The 15,688-nt window shown below is 47.2% G+C and overlaps 1 protein-coding gene across 3 annotated transcripts in view; it reads left to right on the top strand.

The window, feature by feature from the left end:
* The window catches only part of SFXN5 (sideroflexin 5), a 100,349-nt gene that overhangs the window by 29,117 nt on the left and 55,544 nt on the right, over positions 1 to 15,688 (top strand). For 2 of the 3 annotated variants that reach the window (XM_061351967.1, XM_061351965.1), the window contains 3 exons: positions 9,253 to 9,279; positions 10,526 to 10,580; positions 12,592 to 12,617. In XM_061351967.1, the coding sequence (XP_061207951.1) occupies positions 9,253 to 9,279; positions 10,526 to 10,580; positions 12,592 to 12,617 (108 nt within the window). The remainder of the gene's footprint in view (positions 1 to 9,252; positions 9,280 to 10,525; positions 10,581 to 12,591; positions 12,618 to 15,688) is intronic. The other variant, XM_061351966.1, reaches the window with a different exon arrangement.

The raw sequence follows: 15,688 nt of genomic DNA, 5'->3' as shown, positions 1-15,688 counted from the left end.
TGACTCAAACAGCTCCCTGGATTCCAAGCTATCTGCTCTATGTTGTCTGTACAACGTGGGGGATGGAGCGTGCGCTGAGGATGGGGATGCTGGGGCCATGAACGTACCCCAGCTTGAGCTGCTGAACAGGAGGTAAGTCAGTGATGGAGGTAGGAAATTAATCCAGGATTTGTCAAACTAACGCTAAACATCTTAATCTGTGGTTTTTAAGCTCTGAGACACCAGGTATTTAGATCTTTGATCCATCCACCTTTGTCTACTGTAGGATCAAAGGTAATTCAGGCAGGAGGGGACTTGAGGAGGTCATCTAGCCCCACACAGGTCCTTAGATGTACCCTTGGAAGTCTGTCTGTTCATTTAGCTGTATGTCTACTTATAGATGCGTGTGAAGATGCATATATGATGCGTATAGATGAATATGTATTTATTAGGAAACAAGATAGGAGCAAGACAGCTCTTTTACCTGACTTTGTGCCCTTAGAAACTCCACCCTGAAAGCTTCACCCCTTCACCATAAGGGGGTGGTTTGAGAAGAGGAAAACCCCCTAAATTCCAAGTAAAGCCAAACGGAATGATCCATAGTGAGAGGGAAAATGCAGCTTCTTGAAGTTGTCCCTTGGAGACAGACATTTGCTATTCTCCAGCCAGCCCCTTCCTGCGAGCGTTGGCGGAGCATGAACCGCGGTGTGTCACTTGTGACTTCTCACTCTTCAGCCTTTCCAAATGCGGTTTTGGCAACTTGCTGTTTTGAAACTGTTTCATTTCTTCCCCATTAGTATCAGTGAAGTGAAAAGAGGCTCACCAGCTTAATGGGCATATATTTATTACTGTGTTCTTCCTTCAATCATGTTAGCAGCGGGAAGAGCCGCTCATGCTGTCCCAGACACAGCAGAGAACAATGAATCTATCAGAGTCTAAACAGCATCCCTTTTGGAGAATAATAGCTTTTCTTAACAGTGTTGATGAAGAGCGAAGAGGTCCATTTGCAGTAAACTGTAATTTCCCTCCCCCTCTGGTCTCTTGCAGGATGCGATAAAACGTAGGTATATCGGTTGTCCTGCTGCTTCCTTTCCTTGGCAAGAAAGTAGCTGCTCCTAGGGCTGAGCTTGAACCTTCTTTCTGCTGCTATGTGAGATGGTCTAAGATGAGTTGAATGCTTTAGGTGTCATTTCCAGTCTGTCAGAGGACAAAAGGCACCCAGGGAACTAAGGTACAAGGTTAACACACCTTAAAGGAACCAGGTTAGATGGTAAAGTTGATGCTCTTACTCAGTTACAAACTGGCTTTGCTTCATCCCATCAGTTGAGGATTAAGAGTTTATCTAAATCCCGTCTAGATTACAAATCAGATAAGATTTACAAGCTCTGTATGGCTAAAATAAACTGGAACAAAGCTGCTCCTGAGCAACCTGGTTGGAGCAGCGAGCCTGGCTTCCTAAGGTGCTTTTAAACGATGCAATGGCATCTAAGTTCTCCACCCTTGGTGCAAGTGATGCTTTTCAGCGAGTGCTTCTTATTCTGCTTAAGTCTTCCCAGTAGAGTGCTGTGAGGATTAATTAGTTAATGTTTATTGAGTGCTGCAAAGCTGCAAAGTGTTATTTAAGTGCAATCTTTTTTTATCAGTCGGGACTTGCTGCTGGTTCCACCTACACTTGGGTTTGTAGCTGTGCAAATCTGTGCATTGCACTGGAATGGCTTGTGCTTTACAATGCAGTTCCCGACGCCGAGGCACTTGTCTCACCCTGCTGCTGTGCGGGTATCTCAGCTGATGCTCTTCAACATGTTCATTTGTTTGAAGGTTTTATGGTCCTGCAGATGGGCAGCAGCCTGTGGTGTTCTGACTCAACAACGCTTGGGACCAGGAATGCGTTTTCCATTGGCATCCAAGGAAAGCAGTGGCTTCTGGTGCCTCTTGTGATGTCTTATTTCAGTGCTAGATGCAGGGCAGAAAATGCGTAGAGACCCTTTGTGGTTTATCACATGTGTTGGAGCATTTGAGCTTTATCACCTTAGAGCTGAAACCTTTTTAACATAAAGATTATTAGGATCAGGGTTGTAAAAGGTTCATTGTTGAAGTTTCTTACTGAGGAGCAAGGGCAGACAATAGTTTATGTGACCTTGTTGTCCATGTTTATTAGTAGAGCCAGACTCCATAGAATGAACCATAGAATGGCTTGGGTTAGAAGGGACCTTAAAGTTCATCCAGTTCCAGTTCCCCTCCACAGGCAGGGCCACTTCCACTAGAGCAGGTTGCTCCAAGCCCCATCCACCACCATCAGATTCCATATATATTAGCAGGTGGGATTAAGCACATCAGGTGATGTTAAATGTGGAATGGAAGGATTTGGGATTCCACCACTGTAGATCTCTAAACCTTGCTAAAAGCATTCAGCCCTAGCCAAATGCTTTGGCTGGAGCTTGGGGTGTGCATTTGTCTCTATGGTAAGCATCACCTTTTGGGAAGTAGATCTGGGGCCTGGAGCTGGAGACAAGTGGGAGAAAGCAGGTAGTAATCGCACTCCTGATGGAGAGAGAAGCAGAACATGTTGTAGCTCTGTTAGGCTGCACCTTGGCTTTGGCAATGGTGGTTAGTGTCAGTGAAATACTAAGAATAGTTCTTTGTTTTCATGTGAGCTGCTGAGAGGTTCTGGGGTGGGTCTTCATCCGTAACAGTGGAAACTTAACAACATTAAAGGATCTGAGAAGTGTAGTGAAATAACAGTGATATAATATCAATGAGAGGCGCTTCTTGTCTGGAATGGACCTCCTGTTTCAGTGGCGAGGCCATGGATGCATGTTCTCTAGCTGCTTTTGATGCAAACTCTTCTTTCTCACCCAAAGGGCTGCAAGGAGCAATTTTAGTGGGAAATGTCCCATGGTACTGCTGGGAAAAGGGATCATGTGAGTTTTCCAGTGTGTTTAACCTTATAATGAAGATGGATATGAGCTAACCCTGATGATGGGATGTGGTGGAGCTGCTGCTGAGTGCTTCTGCTTCAAGCTGGTGGCCCTGAGGAAGGGCCAGATGTTTTCAGCTGGATTTGCAGATCTGTTTGGAAGAGTTGTAATGCTTAAATCTGGGATTCCTAAATGTTCTAACATAAAATCTTCAACTTTCATGAAATTCCGGTTGGAATCTAAAGAAACTGTATCTTTGCAATCCATGCCAAAAGCAGTACAAGCACTGGGTGCTTGATGCTTTGGGATGTTTTTACATCGTGACTCAAATCCAATTTGAGCCAAGGACAAGTGTCAGGTCTTGAACCTGGGGAAACACAATCACGGAGGGCAGCACAAGCTGGGATCTGCTGGGCTGGGAGCAGGTCTGTGGAGAGAGTCCTGAGGGACACAAGCTCAATAGGAGTGAACAGTGTGCGGCTGCTGCAATGAAAGCCAACAGGGTGCTGTGGAGCATCAATAGGGGCATCACCAGCAGAGATAAAGATGTGCTCAAGGGAGCTAGAGTAAAATTAAAACTCACTCAGAGTCATCACTATCGCTTGATGTGATGGGGGTTGCAACTAGATGATCTTAAGGTCCTTTCCAACCCAAACTATTGTATGGTTCGATGATGCCAGATCCCTGCTGCTGCTCTGAAGTGTTCCTCAGTGACCTCTCCAAGCACAGTAAGTTACACCTTTGGAGTAAGGGCTGCTTTTTCCTTCCTGTTTTCCTCTGGTTTTGTACCATTTAAACAATTGGGGTTGTTGGAAAGGGCATCTGTTGGAGGCTCTCCCTCTGAATGGCCACAGATATGAAAACAGCTCTTGAGAATGAGCTGTGCTGCATCACACGTTCTGCTCCCGACACCCAATATTTGGAATTCAGCGTGGGATAGATAATCTGAGCTCTGCTTTAATAAACCTTGTGACTCCTGGGGTGTGAAATTACTGGCAGTTTCTGATGGGGTGCCAACTCCAGGCTGTTACCTTATTAAAAACAAGGTTTTGCGGGTACAGGTAGGGTCTCAAAGGCTTAGAACCTCCCTGATGGGGTGGGAAAGGGAGGAGGAGATTTTGAGGTGCAACTCTGTCTATGCTTGACTGGACAGATGAAGTAAATTAACTAAAAGTACTCATTCCTTGGAGTATTTCCTCTTCAGCATGGTCTATACTAGAGGAAATCTGCAAACTGTTGTGATGGTGCAAAGTCTGACACAGGTAGACCACTTAGTCTTTGCTTAAACTGGCATGTTTTCTCGTATGCATAGAGCTTATATACTCTCCATTAGGTCTTTGAAATAGCTGTGTCTTGTCATTAATGTTTAATGTGTGGTTAATCAGGAAGGGATTTTCTCCATAGAGTTCTTTCCTGGCAGTGTTCAAGACCAGGTTGGATGGGGCTTGGAGCAAGCTGCTCTAGTGGAAGGTGTCCCTGCCCATGGCTGGGAGTTGGAACTGGATGAGCTTTAAGGTCCCTTCCAACCAAACCAGTCTAATTCTATGAGTTAGTGATTCCTGACATAGCATATCCAGAGCACACCCCCATGGATTTAAGATCATTTCAGTGTCTACTACTGTATTGTGCAAGGGACTTGGATCCTTTTGAATGTGCAGTTGAAGGAAGGATGCGTTAGAGCATCTACTAAAGATTCCCGGCATCAAATCTGCCCTTGTGTCCCCATTGACTGCGGGGAGGTGGCTGCTGGCAACACGTGGAAGTAGGTTGTGTGAATCTGTTGGTGCTCTCCTGCCTACAGCCAGCAAAGGCCAACTTCAGCAATGCAGTAGATGTGATGGATAGTCAATACACTTGTGTAGGGTGGACCTGGCCACTTGTTTTTGGAGCTTTGGAGCCTGCTATAAAGAAGGGTGAGCAGTTTGTTAACATGGGCTTCTAATCCTGGGGAAACTTTTGGTAAAGGGGAAAAAAATCCCATCTTTGATTCCACAAACACAAAATCCTACTGTGTTTAACAAGAGGGAGGTTATTGCTTTAAAGCTAACTGGTACCCTTTGTACTGTGTTTGTGGTGGCAGGTGTTAGCTAATAGATTGGGGCTGGGTAGATTCCTTAAATAAATACTTTTTTGGGAAAACTATCTCTAAGCTGCAATTCTGCTGCTAAATAAGGAGTGCTAATGAATGTCTTGTCAAGGAAAGATCCTATCTGTTCCCCAAAAGTTGCTCTAGTCTCTAGCTCTTTACTGCAGCTTTGGTTCGCTTTAGATGGTGGCGGTGTTCGATACCCTTGTTAAGTGTGGCATGCTTCTGTATAACTGAGTTCAGTTCCTGAGCCCAGCGTTTTGAAGCTCTCTGCTGGGGGTGGTGAATATCCCTTCCTTGAAAAATTGTAGGGAAAACCAGAATCCTGGGAAGGATGGATGGACACCTCATTCGGGAGTGCAGCTTTCTGAAATGGTGATGCTGCGAGCACTTGCAAACAGTCCTGGACCTGATTCCTCCATGACCAGTGGGAACAATCAGCCATTGGAATAATCTCCTAGGGAAGGTGTGGATTCCCCAAGACTGGACACTGTTAAGAATGGTCTGGACAGGGTGCTGTGCCATGCAGTCTAGGTCATGCTTTGCCTGGACAGGTTGGAACAGATGATCCTTGAGGTCCAGTCCACTGGGATTCTAGGGTTTATGATATTTACTGTGAGGATGCTGAGGCACTGGCACAGGGTGCCCAGAGAAGCTGTGGCTGCCCCATCCCTGGCAGTGTTCAAGGCCAGGTTGGACACAGGGGCTTGGAGCAAGCTGCTCCAGTGGAAGGGGTCCTTGCCCGTGGCAGGGGGTTGGAACTGGATGAGATTTAAGTCCTTTCCAACCCAAACCATTCAGTGATAACATCTCCATGAAGCAGGGCCCGTTCTGTCCCAGTGAAAGGATGCAATGGCTACAGGCTGGAGAAACTTGTCCATTACTGCTTGCTAATGCTGCTGGGGGATGGTGGAATATGTTAACAGTGCTCCAATGCCCCTGTACTCTTGTCCTCTGGGATTCATTGGTGTAAACCCCTATTTCTTGCACACAAATATGAATGGTGGCAAAACCTCTGTGTAGCTCTGAGCCAGTAACCATAGGATTGGGTTGGAAGGCACCTTAAAGCTCCTCCAGCTCCAGCCCCTGCCATGGGCAGGGACACCTTCCACTCGAGCAGCTTGCTCCAAGCCCCTGTGTCCAACCTGGCCTTGAACACTGCCAGGGATGTGTATTATCCAGCAAAGCTGATGCAGAGGAAGATGATCTGTTACAGGACACCCACCCAGTACAGGCTCACTATATTTAGAGATCACAGACCTGAATCTACCATAAATCAGGCACGAATCTGGAGTCACTCCATGTGCTCCAATTGATGCTTTGCATTCACGTGTGTGTAAATGGGATCAGAACCCGGCTGCTGCTCCAAGGTGGCCGGAGAGAGCGTGAATGAAATCCCCAGCAACAGCAGAGCTTTGCTTTCAGAACCGAGCCCCCCCAGCTGGCAAAGCCTCACCAGAGCACTGGAGCTCCTGAGGGATGCTGCAGACAGAAAAGGAATTAGAGGATAAGGAAGTGAAAATGAGCTGGCAGGAGCGTTAGGTGACTCATCAGGTGCATCTTGCAAAGTCTCTTTCTGAGAAGTAATGAAATCCCATGTTCTAACAATATTTGCACTGCAGCAGGGAAATGCATAAATATTGGGCTCAATTAATGAAATGAGAGAATTTGACCAAAAAAAGCCGTAGCGCTGGCTCAGAAACCAGCCCTCTTCCTATTTGCTGTACTTGGTCCTTGTAGCTGGAGAGGAAAAGCCTGTGTTTTCCTTTCACATCCAAGATAGGCAAGACCTGGGCAGCCACATGGTTGCTTTGGGGAGTCACCTGCAGCTCCATGTCACCCCATTGACTTCCATTGTCACCCTGTGGAAGTTCTTGTGCTGATGGGCAGCTGGATGTAGAAAACCTCTTGTAGGTATCTGGGCATGAGCCTCCGACCCTTTGGATTTCAGGATTGGTGAGGGTAGACACGTCTTTGCCAACAGCAAAAGTTGCATCTTTGTGTCCCTCAATCCCTGTTTTTTAACTGTAGAATGGAGATTAATAGTTTTCCTTCAAAAGGAAGTTTTCCTTAGGGAAGAGCCCTGTGGATATGTGCATGAAACCTGTGACATTTAGATACTCCAGTAACCATGCGTAGTGGAGTTCATCACAGAGCTTCAATTCTGGAGTGAGAGCTGGATTTGTGAGTGGAATACTGGGGTTGCTGTATCAGGGGGCGAATCGATGCCATTTATAGTAGAGCAATTTCCTTATTCCAACAGTATTTTAATGGGTTTATATTTGGGGAAGGTGCTAAGCCTTGGGTGAGAAAGGCAGAACAGGGCTTAAATTATACCATAATGATAATGCCCTCAGCAAATTTGCTGATGACACCAAGCTGTGTGGTGCAGTTGATGTGCTGGAGAGGAGGGATGGGATCCAGAGGGACATGGAGAGGCTGGAGAGATGGGATCGTGTGAACCTCATGGACTTCAACAGGGCAAGGGCAAGGTCCTGCCCATAGGTTGAGGCAATCCCCAGCACAAACACAGGCTGGGGGGGACAGGATGGAGCAGTTCTGGGGAGAGCTTAGAGCAGCTCCAGTGCCTGAAGGGGCTCAGGAAAGCTGGAGAGGGGCTTGGGACAAGGGCCTGTAGGGCCAGGCCAAGGGGAATGGCTTGAACCTGCCCGAGGGGAGACTGAGCTGAGCTCTTAGGCAGAAGCTCTTCCCTGTGAGGGTGCTGAGGCGCTGGCACAGGGTGCCCAGAGAAGCTGTGGCTGCCCCATCCCTGGCAGTGCTCAAGGCCAGGTTGGACACAGGGGCTTGGAGCAAGCTGCTCCAGTGGAAGGGGTCCCTGCCTGTGGCAGGGGTTGGAGCTGGAGGAGCTTTAAGCTCCCTTCAACCCAACCACTCTGGGATTCTAATGATAACATCTTAAAGGTGGATGCCTGTGTTGCAGAATATGGGCATGGCACTGGTGTAGGGATTCTGGTGGGTAATCCTGAGCTCTCCAAGCAAAAAGAGCTATCGCTGTCTTTGCCTTCATCAGCAGCAAGAGCAGAACTCCCAGGTTAGCCTACCCTTGCTTTGGCACGGCTACAACTGTTGTTGGAATCATTTGTCTGGTTTCTGGCGTCCTCGATGCGAGAGGATGTTGACAAATTGGAAAGATGTAAAAGAGCCACGAGGGTGGTTTAGAGATTGGCAACGGTGCCTTGCCAGCAAACAGCCAGTCTCCTGGCTCGGGTGGATTCTCTACTTATTTTCCCTTACATGCAGGTTAAAGGGTGGTTTTAACAGCTCCAAGTACCTGTGTGAGGAGCAAAAATAGACCGCGCTGGAGGCTGTCAGACAGAGGTGGAACACAAGCCGGTGCTGATGTTGAAGCCAGCCTTGAGCTGAACGGAAGGGTTTTTCATAGTAAAAGCAATGATTATGGTGGTATTTTACAGGAGTCCTGGGGTTTCATCCGACTCTGGAATTTTAGACATCAAAATCAGGATTTTTATTCGTATTTTAGAGCTTATAATTTGCATTGGGGTGTAATTCATGGAGGAGAACCCTCTGGCTTTATTAGGCAGGGGGCAAACTATGGGTTTACATCTATGCCAAAGCACCTCTTGATGTTGTGCACCTCCTCATTAGTTCTACCTGCACCTCACATGGGATGTTGTTTCCCCAGTGCTCATAGATCCTCACTGCCTGAGCCAGATCTGGGGTGTTTGGATGCTGCTGAGCGGCACTCAGTAAATCACAGTAGGCGCTCGTGAGAGTTTTAGCTGAGATTTTTCCTCTTGCCGAGCGCTTTGCGGTGCGTTTCCCTTGTGAAGCATGAGAACTCCTGGTGCTTTACTCTGAATCCAGGTTTGATGTGAAGAGACGCGCGGCGCCTTTCCCTGCAGGGCTTCCTTGCTCCACCTTTGTTCCCCAGCAAGCTTTGGAAGCTCGTCCAAGGAGAGGCTGTGCTAAATTTACATTGAGATCTCCTTGTGGCTGTTACCGAGATGATTCTCAGTTTGTAAAGCTCAGAGCGGAGCACAAAGTCTGTCTGCTGCTCTTTATCACTCTATGTAGAAAGAACATGATCTCTACCTGGCTGGTCGGACTGGCCAAACACATATGAAGGAGCTCAATGTGTCTCAAGGATCCTTAAGTGCATCCAGGAAGGATGCTGAAGACGAGTCTGTTTAAACGCAGTCATTCACTCACTACAACAGCTCAAAGATGAATACTTGGGGTTTCACTGCTTGGTTTTTATATGTAATATTCTCTTTTCTTTCTTTCTAGCTGTGGGGAGCTCAAAAAATCAAGCAGGTAATACCCTTTTTATTCCTATCTGATGATTACTGTCAACCCTTGCTGTTTTCTTCCCTCTTTGCTAAGTGTCGCTGTCCTCTTCTCCGCTATTGACTTTGCCAGTCGCTGTTTTGTCTTGCCACAGGAATGTAAATGCAGCGAACACTTGCCACCAAAGGCTCTGATTTTTTTTTTTCCCTCTTTGTATTTATATATTTTGATGTCTTCATTTTCTCCTTCCTGTCTAGTCAAGAGATTTCTTGTCTCCAGTCTTTTGAAAATAGTTTGACAGTTCCTTGGTAAGGTTTGGAACTGTGTCGTACCTCCCTCCTCTGCAATCCCAGATCACTTGGGGATGCTTTTTTTCCTCCCCAGCCACTTAATGCCACTGCAACCTCCTGTAAAATGAGGTGAAAAATGGTCCAAGTGACCTTGGTTGTCTGTTTATTAGTAAAACATTTAGGATTTCCATGGATATTGGGTTGTCCACAACCACCAGCGCTGGTTGAGGGGCTGTGGTTACACATAAAGGTCGAATAAACCAGCAAATCCAAATCCTGTGGCACATGAAGGGGGTTTTATTTGGGTGACCCTTATGGTGACACCCAGAGAGGACAGCACATATAGGGTTTTTATCCCACCTCAGGTCCTGAAGCAGCATTTCAGGCTTCTTACAACATACTCATGCAGACACACCTGCAGGTGGGGATGCTCCTCGGAGTGAATCCATCCCTCGAGGCACAGCCACACCAGTCCTTACGGGGGTCTCCTGCACCCCTCTGCTTTCTGAGCATCATAAAGTGATTTACAACCAAGCAGGCAGCCCTGCCCTCCGCATCCTTCTGCCTCAGCAAGGGTTTTTCCTTCTGAAGAGCAGTGTTTTAGCCAGGACATTGAGCTGCACCTCAGTGGAGATGCTGAAAACAGGCAGGGGCAGGAAACAGGTTTCCCTTTTACCATCCTAAATCTACATTTCTCCCCCTGGGGCTAAGGTGTAGCACTGGGGGACATTATGGTACCAAGAAAGAGCCACTTCTTGTATTTCAGGTTAAATGATGTACTCTACATTATCAACTTATACTCAATGACTTGGAGAGGGACAAGCAGTGGTGGGAGGTTTGGTGGAGGCTCTTGAACAGTAAGTCCCTTGGTTAAAAGCAAGGAGGGTGCTGAGTACTCGCTGGTGGAAGGTGCTGTTTGCAGAGGCTGAGCACTGCCTTTGCTGCTGGGCCTTCACCCTGTCTCTCTGCTGTCTCTTTTCCAGGCCATCATCCATCCCGACACAAATGAGACCATCTTCATGCCTTTCCGAATGTCAGGTAGAGTATGTCCCAGCCGGGCCAACAGGAATATTACTGGGAATATGTACAAAATCCCTTCTTTTTTCCTCCTGTTTTTGAATTGCAGCCTATAAATGTTTAGATTAAGCTCAGAAAATAATTCAAATGCCCCAATCCCTTTGCAGCTGAGGACAATTGGGATCCTAAATACCTATGGAAGATTTAGGGCTTCATATTTTCCTTTCCATCAGAGGTTCTAATGTGAACTCAAGCATTTGGCATTTTTGAGGTATCCAACACTATATTGGGCATGTTAATCCTGTAGCAAATAGCAAAGCTTGATGCCCAGTGACCAGTTTATGGTTTTACTTTCCAGGAGAGAATGGGATGAGCCCTGTTTTACCATGTGCCAGTGGGAGCCAGGAAGTATCAGCTCTCCTGTGGCTTATCCAGGTTGCTTGCCTTCTCCTTCCTGCTTTGGGATGTCCCATTGCCATGCACAGGTCTACAGCTACCTCTGCTGTGGCTTGAATAGCACCTCTCTTGAGGAGGAAGTTCAGCTTTGGCTTTTTCCCAAAGGACCTATTTAAATAAATAGGGCTTTTCCCATGTTTTTTGCGGGAGCATCTTCACCTGAATGCTGGGCATAGGGGGAATATAACGGGGTTGATGGGTTTTGCTCTCCAGTTCTTTGTAGAAGGGTGACGTTGAGGGTGAAGTGGAGGGAAGAAAAGCCAGGACCCGCAGTTTGCTGGCTCTATATTTCTTTCTTTGTTTAATTATTCTTCCTCTCAGGTCTTTTCCCCTTTTCTGACTGTAAATTGGATCCATGAGGCTTAATTCAGGAATATTGAGACCTTCTAGTGGAAGTCATAGAGATGGATTATAATTAGCACAGAAATTGGCAGACTTAGCAGGGGAAAAATGTGAAGCATTTGATTTCTGTGGCACTCAATAGGATTTGGGGTAAAGGCTTATCTCTAATATAGAGCTTTGACTTAGACCTGTGATTAAATAGTCTTTTTCTCTTCCACGATGCAACTGCACTTTCTTCAGCTTACACCCTCTTGCTTCTTCTACTGACCTAGAAATAAAGGAGCTCTCCTGGTATAAAATCACTCATGGAGAGGTTGATAAAGCAGATGGTGAAGGAGGAAGATCCCACCTCTGGTGGCATGGTCCTGCTCCTTAACTGGCATGGGCTCTGCAGCTTGTTAGGTGGCTTCATGAGCGGCTTTGGCATGCTGTAGTGGTGGGACCAGGCTCAGTAAGAAGGGAAGGGGCATGGAAAGCTGGAGAGTGTTCTCCTGGGTTAGTGAGGGTAGGTTGTGGGAGGGTCTGATGAGCAACAGAGCTGGCACAAGGAAGGGAACAGATTGTGTGACTGAGCTTGGGAAGGGGGGCAGGATCTCCCCCTTCCCATGGCAGCAAGCCACTAGGTCAGCTCAGATAGCAGCATTAAGCTCCTCCTGCTCCGGACCGAGCAGCTCCTGGTCTGAGCTCTCATCCCTTTGCTTCTGATGATGTGAGGTTTTGCTGGCTGCTGAGCCCAGCTCAACAACAGGATGCCCTCTGAAGTGCCAATGCTGTGTACTGGAACAGACTGGGCTTACTGGAGTAAACTTTAGGGTCTAGATGATACATGTTTCAGGGGCAGTCTTAGACCACAGCCCAAGAGAAGCAGATGGAGGATGGGAAGGAGATGAGGAAAAATCAGGAACCTGCTCTAGCTGGTGCTTGGTGCATCAGTCCATGTCCCCATAGTGGTGAAGAGCTGGTGGAAGTGAATGCAGCCCATCATGCCAGGTTTGAATCATGGAATGGTTTGGGTTGGAAGGGACCTGAAAGCTCATCCAACTCCAACCCCTGCCATGGGCAGGGACACCTTCCACTAGAGCAGGATGCTCCAAGCCCCATCCAACTGGGCCTTGAGCACTGCCAGGGATGGGGCTTTGTCTGCTACCTTGACCTGATCCGTGTCTTAGCTAGGATGTTTTTCCATCCCAAAGCTATGTATTAAAATGAATGCATCTCTTTTTGTTTTTCATAGGTTACATTCCCTTTGGAACACCCATCGTAAGTATTTTAACATCTCTCCCCATTTTGTTTGCAAGTACCAAGAAATGCCTCTTTTAGCACTCCACATGCCACCTACAGGCTCCCACAAGGGTTCCCATTGCACATTAGCAAGGTCTTCACCGTGTCAAACCTGCCCCTATGCATGTTGTGCTTGAGGTTACTCATCTCTTGAACGTCATTCACTCAGCCCCGTGCAGCATCTTCAGCTTCATCTTTCTCGTCTGGGAAAAGGGAAGACCGAGATGAGCTCATTGCCTGCAAAATGCAACTTCTGCAACTCTCAGATTTCAGCTTTGGACACTTCTGTTTCTGTTTTGGGGTTTCATTTGCATGTTTTACAAGTCTCTTCCTGAACGTGATGAGCTGCAGCACGGCGAGGCCCGTGTCGTGCGCTCCCGTCTCGATTAATTACAACAGCGAGTGCTTTCCGTGGGGTTCCTGCTGAGGATGCTTGGAGTTGGTACTTGTTCTTGTGGGATGTGTAAGCATTTGGGTGCTCTCGGTAGTGAGAGCCAGAAGGGGGATAATTCTGCCTGTCTGCTGAAACCGCAGCTTGGCTTCAGGAATGGGAATCATTAACTAATCCCTTTTATGAATGGGGAAACTGAGGCATGGAGTTTTGCCCTAAATCGCTCAACGTTGGTGCCATAAAGTCCTCAGAGCCACTGGTTCTTGGCTCAGCTTCTTCAATCACATGTATTAAAATGGTTAAAGGAGCAAAATCTGCTCAGTTTGACCTCCTGCACCCAGTGGACTGTGGCATGGTCCTTGCTTAAAGGTGCCAATCACTGCGGACCGGCGATAGCGGGGTTGCCAGCACCTAAAAGCAGAACCCATCACATCCATTACTCTGTTGTGGTAGGGAGAGGGCTCGGTGGGCACTTTGTATGGGGCATTTTCAAAGAAAAGGTTAAACAAAAATGAGTTAACGCTCAAACTGACAATGAAATCGGCCCCAATCCAGAGCTGTCAGAGGAGCCGCGAGCTGTCAGATGAGCCCAATTTCACTCGCTGTAAAGGATAAACTGGAACCTCTTGTCATTTACAAAGAGGAGGAGAAAAAAAAACCCCATACCCAAACGTTTCAAATGTTAAAATTAAAATGTAACATTTATGCCAATCGATCTGTGAAATTTAGTGACAAAATTGGCAGCCTGCTCTAGCATAAAAACAGTTTGAGTCTTGCATTTCACATAGGGGGATGGGATTTCCTCAAGAGAGGCTCAACGTGCCTGCGGTGGGCTCTGGCTGTGTGAGTGTGGCTGTCCTCACCTCCGGTGTCACTGTCCCAGGGTTTGAGGGTCACCTAAGCACCCGGCATAGATGTGATCAGAGAATGTATTACCAGGTTTACTGCCTCTCAGTCAATCCGCGATGCTGCCGATATACATCTTGGTTTGGGTTTTTTTCCTCCCCCTATAGCTAATGCAAACTAATTCAGTTTGGTTTAGCTCATTGTGAAAGAGATTAAGGTCTTGCTGGAGATAATCGTTTCTTTTCTGGCCAAAGCAGCTACTCCCCTGACACATCAAATCTTGTGGCTGTTTATCCTTCCCACAAGTTTGCTTTTCATTTAAGCTTCCATCCTTTCCATGCTCAAGCTCCTGGTTCGATCATGGGATCAGTTGCAGAGTGAGGACAGCATGGGGGATAGGTCAGTGTAGGGAGAGTCTGTGTTTGCCCTCTGAGATTCCAGCCCAGGAGGGAGAGCAAAGCCATTCGCTCCCATTATAGAACCAGAGACTGGTTTAGGTTAGAAAGGTCCTTTAAAGCACATCCAGTTCCACCCGCTTGCCATGGGCAGGGACACCTTCCCCTAGAGCAGCTTGCTCCAATCCCCATCCAACCTGGCCTTGAACACTGCCAGGGATCATCTCTCTTTGCTGTAGGGGTAAGATGTGCAGGGCAGCTGCTGGGCTGTGGACTTTCCTCTGGGTTTGGGTTTCATCCCAGGGATGGAAGGCTTTAAGGAGGAAGATTTATCTGCGTGTAGGGAATTCAGCCTAAAACGGGCAGTGAAGATGGAGCCAAAGCTGTGCTGATGTTCCCAGCTGCCACCCACCTCTTTCAGCACCTTATTTTCCCCAACCATTAAAAATGGAGGGGTCTTGTTGAGTTTTCAAAGTCCATAGAGAAGACCTTGGTGTTAATATGGAGATGCAGACTTGGGCCTTTCAAGAGGAGACCTCATAACACGAACAGAGCCCACGGATGCCCAAGCAGTGGCTTTAGCCCCATCCTTGGTGCCACGAAAGCCCCTTCACACCTGATAGGCAATTAAACATTATAGCTGGTACTTTTCTAAGTGTTTAGAAGCTTTTTGCCTATTTTGTTTTCCTTCTTAGTTATTTTTTCCCCCTGACAGTAATTAAAAGTGAAATTGTACATTTCTTGACAGACTCTTGCACATATGGAGAGTTTGCATTTAAACGTGCCTCTTTCAGTCATACACATTTTGGGTGCTCTTCTTTATTTATTTATTTTCCTCTTCTATTTCCCTCGGCGCTCAGCTTCAGCTGACAATGCAAGTGCCTGCCTGGAGTCTTCCCTTTCTCCTCCAGAGCCTCATTAGCCCGGTGGCTTCAGGGCTAGAAGCCAGTGCGCGGGTGAGGAAGTTCATTGCCTCTTGAATTCATTTGGCTAAGACCAGCGCTGGAGTAATTAATGACAAGAGCCCCATATTGAATGGAAGTGGTAAATTAGTGTAACTTGCACGGGTTGGCGCTCAGCCAGTGTATGAAGTAGCTGTAACTCCACGAGAGGCTGTAGGAGGAAAAGCTGGAGGAGGAGGAGGAGAAGGGAACGAAGATGGAAATGAAAGCAGGCCTCCCAACCCTATTACCCTTTTGTTTGTTGTTATTTCTCTCTTCTGTCCTTAAGCATAGAGGTTGCCTCCTCTTCAACTGATGCTGCTGCAGATGTGGGGAGATGGCATTAGCCTATCCCTCCTTGCAGCAGGCTCTCAGTGGTCCAAGCAGGGATGTTTGTTCTCTTCTTAGCAATAAAGAAAATGGCACAAAAGACAGTCTGAGAGTGGGAATGAACTCACAGCCCTCTTGTCCAGATGT

The sequence above is a fragment of the Neopsephotus bourkii genome, unplaced genomic scaffold (genome assembly GCF_033783945.1).
Source record: "Neopsephotus bourkii isolate Nb327-2 ecotype Australia unplaced genomic scaffold, CSIRO-AGI_Nbou_v1 NB_616, whole genome shotgun sequence".
Classification (NCBI taxonomy): Eukaryota; Metazoa; Chordata; class Aves; order Psittaciformes; family Psittacidae; genus Neopsephotus; species Neopsephotus bourkii.
The sequence above is the reverse complement of the archived record's forward strand: the minus strand, read 5'-3'. Positions and strand labels throughout refer to the sequence as shown.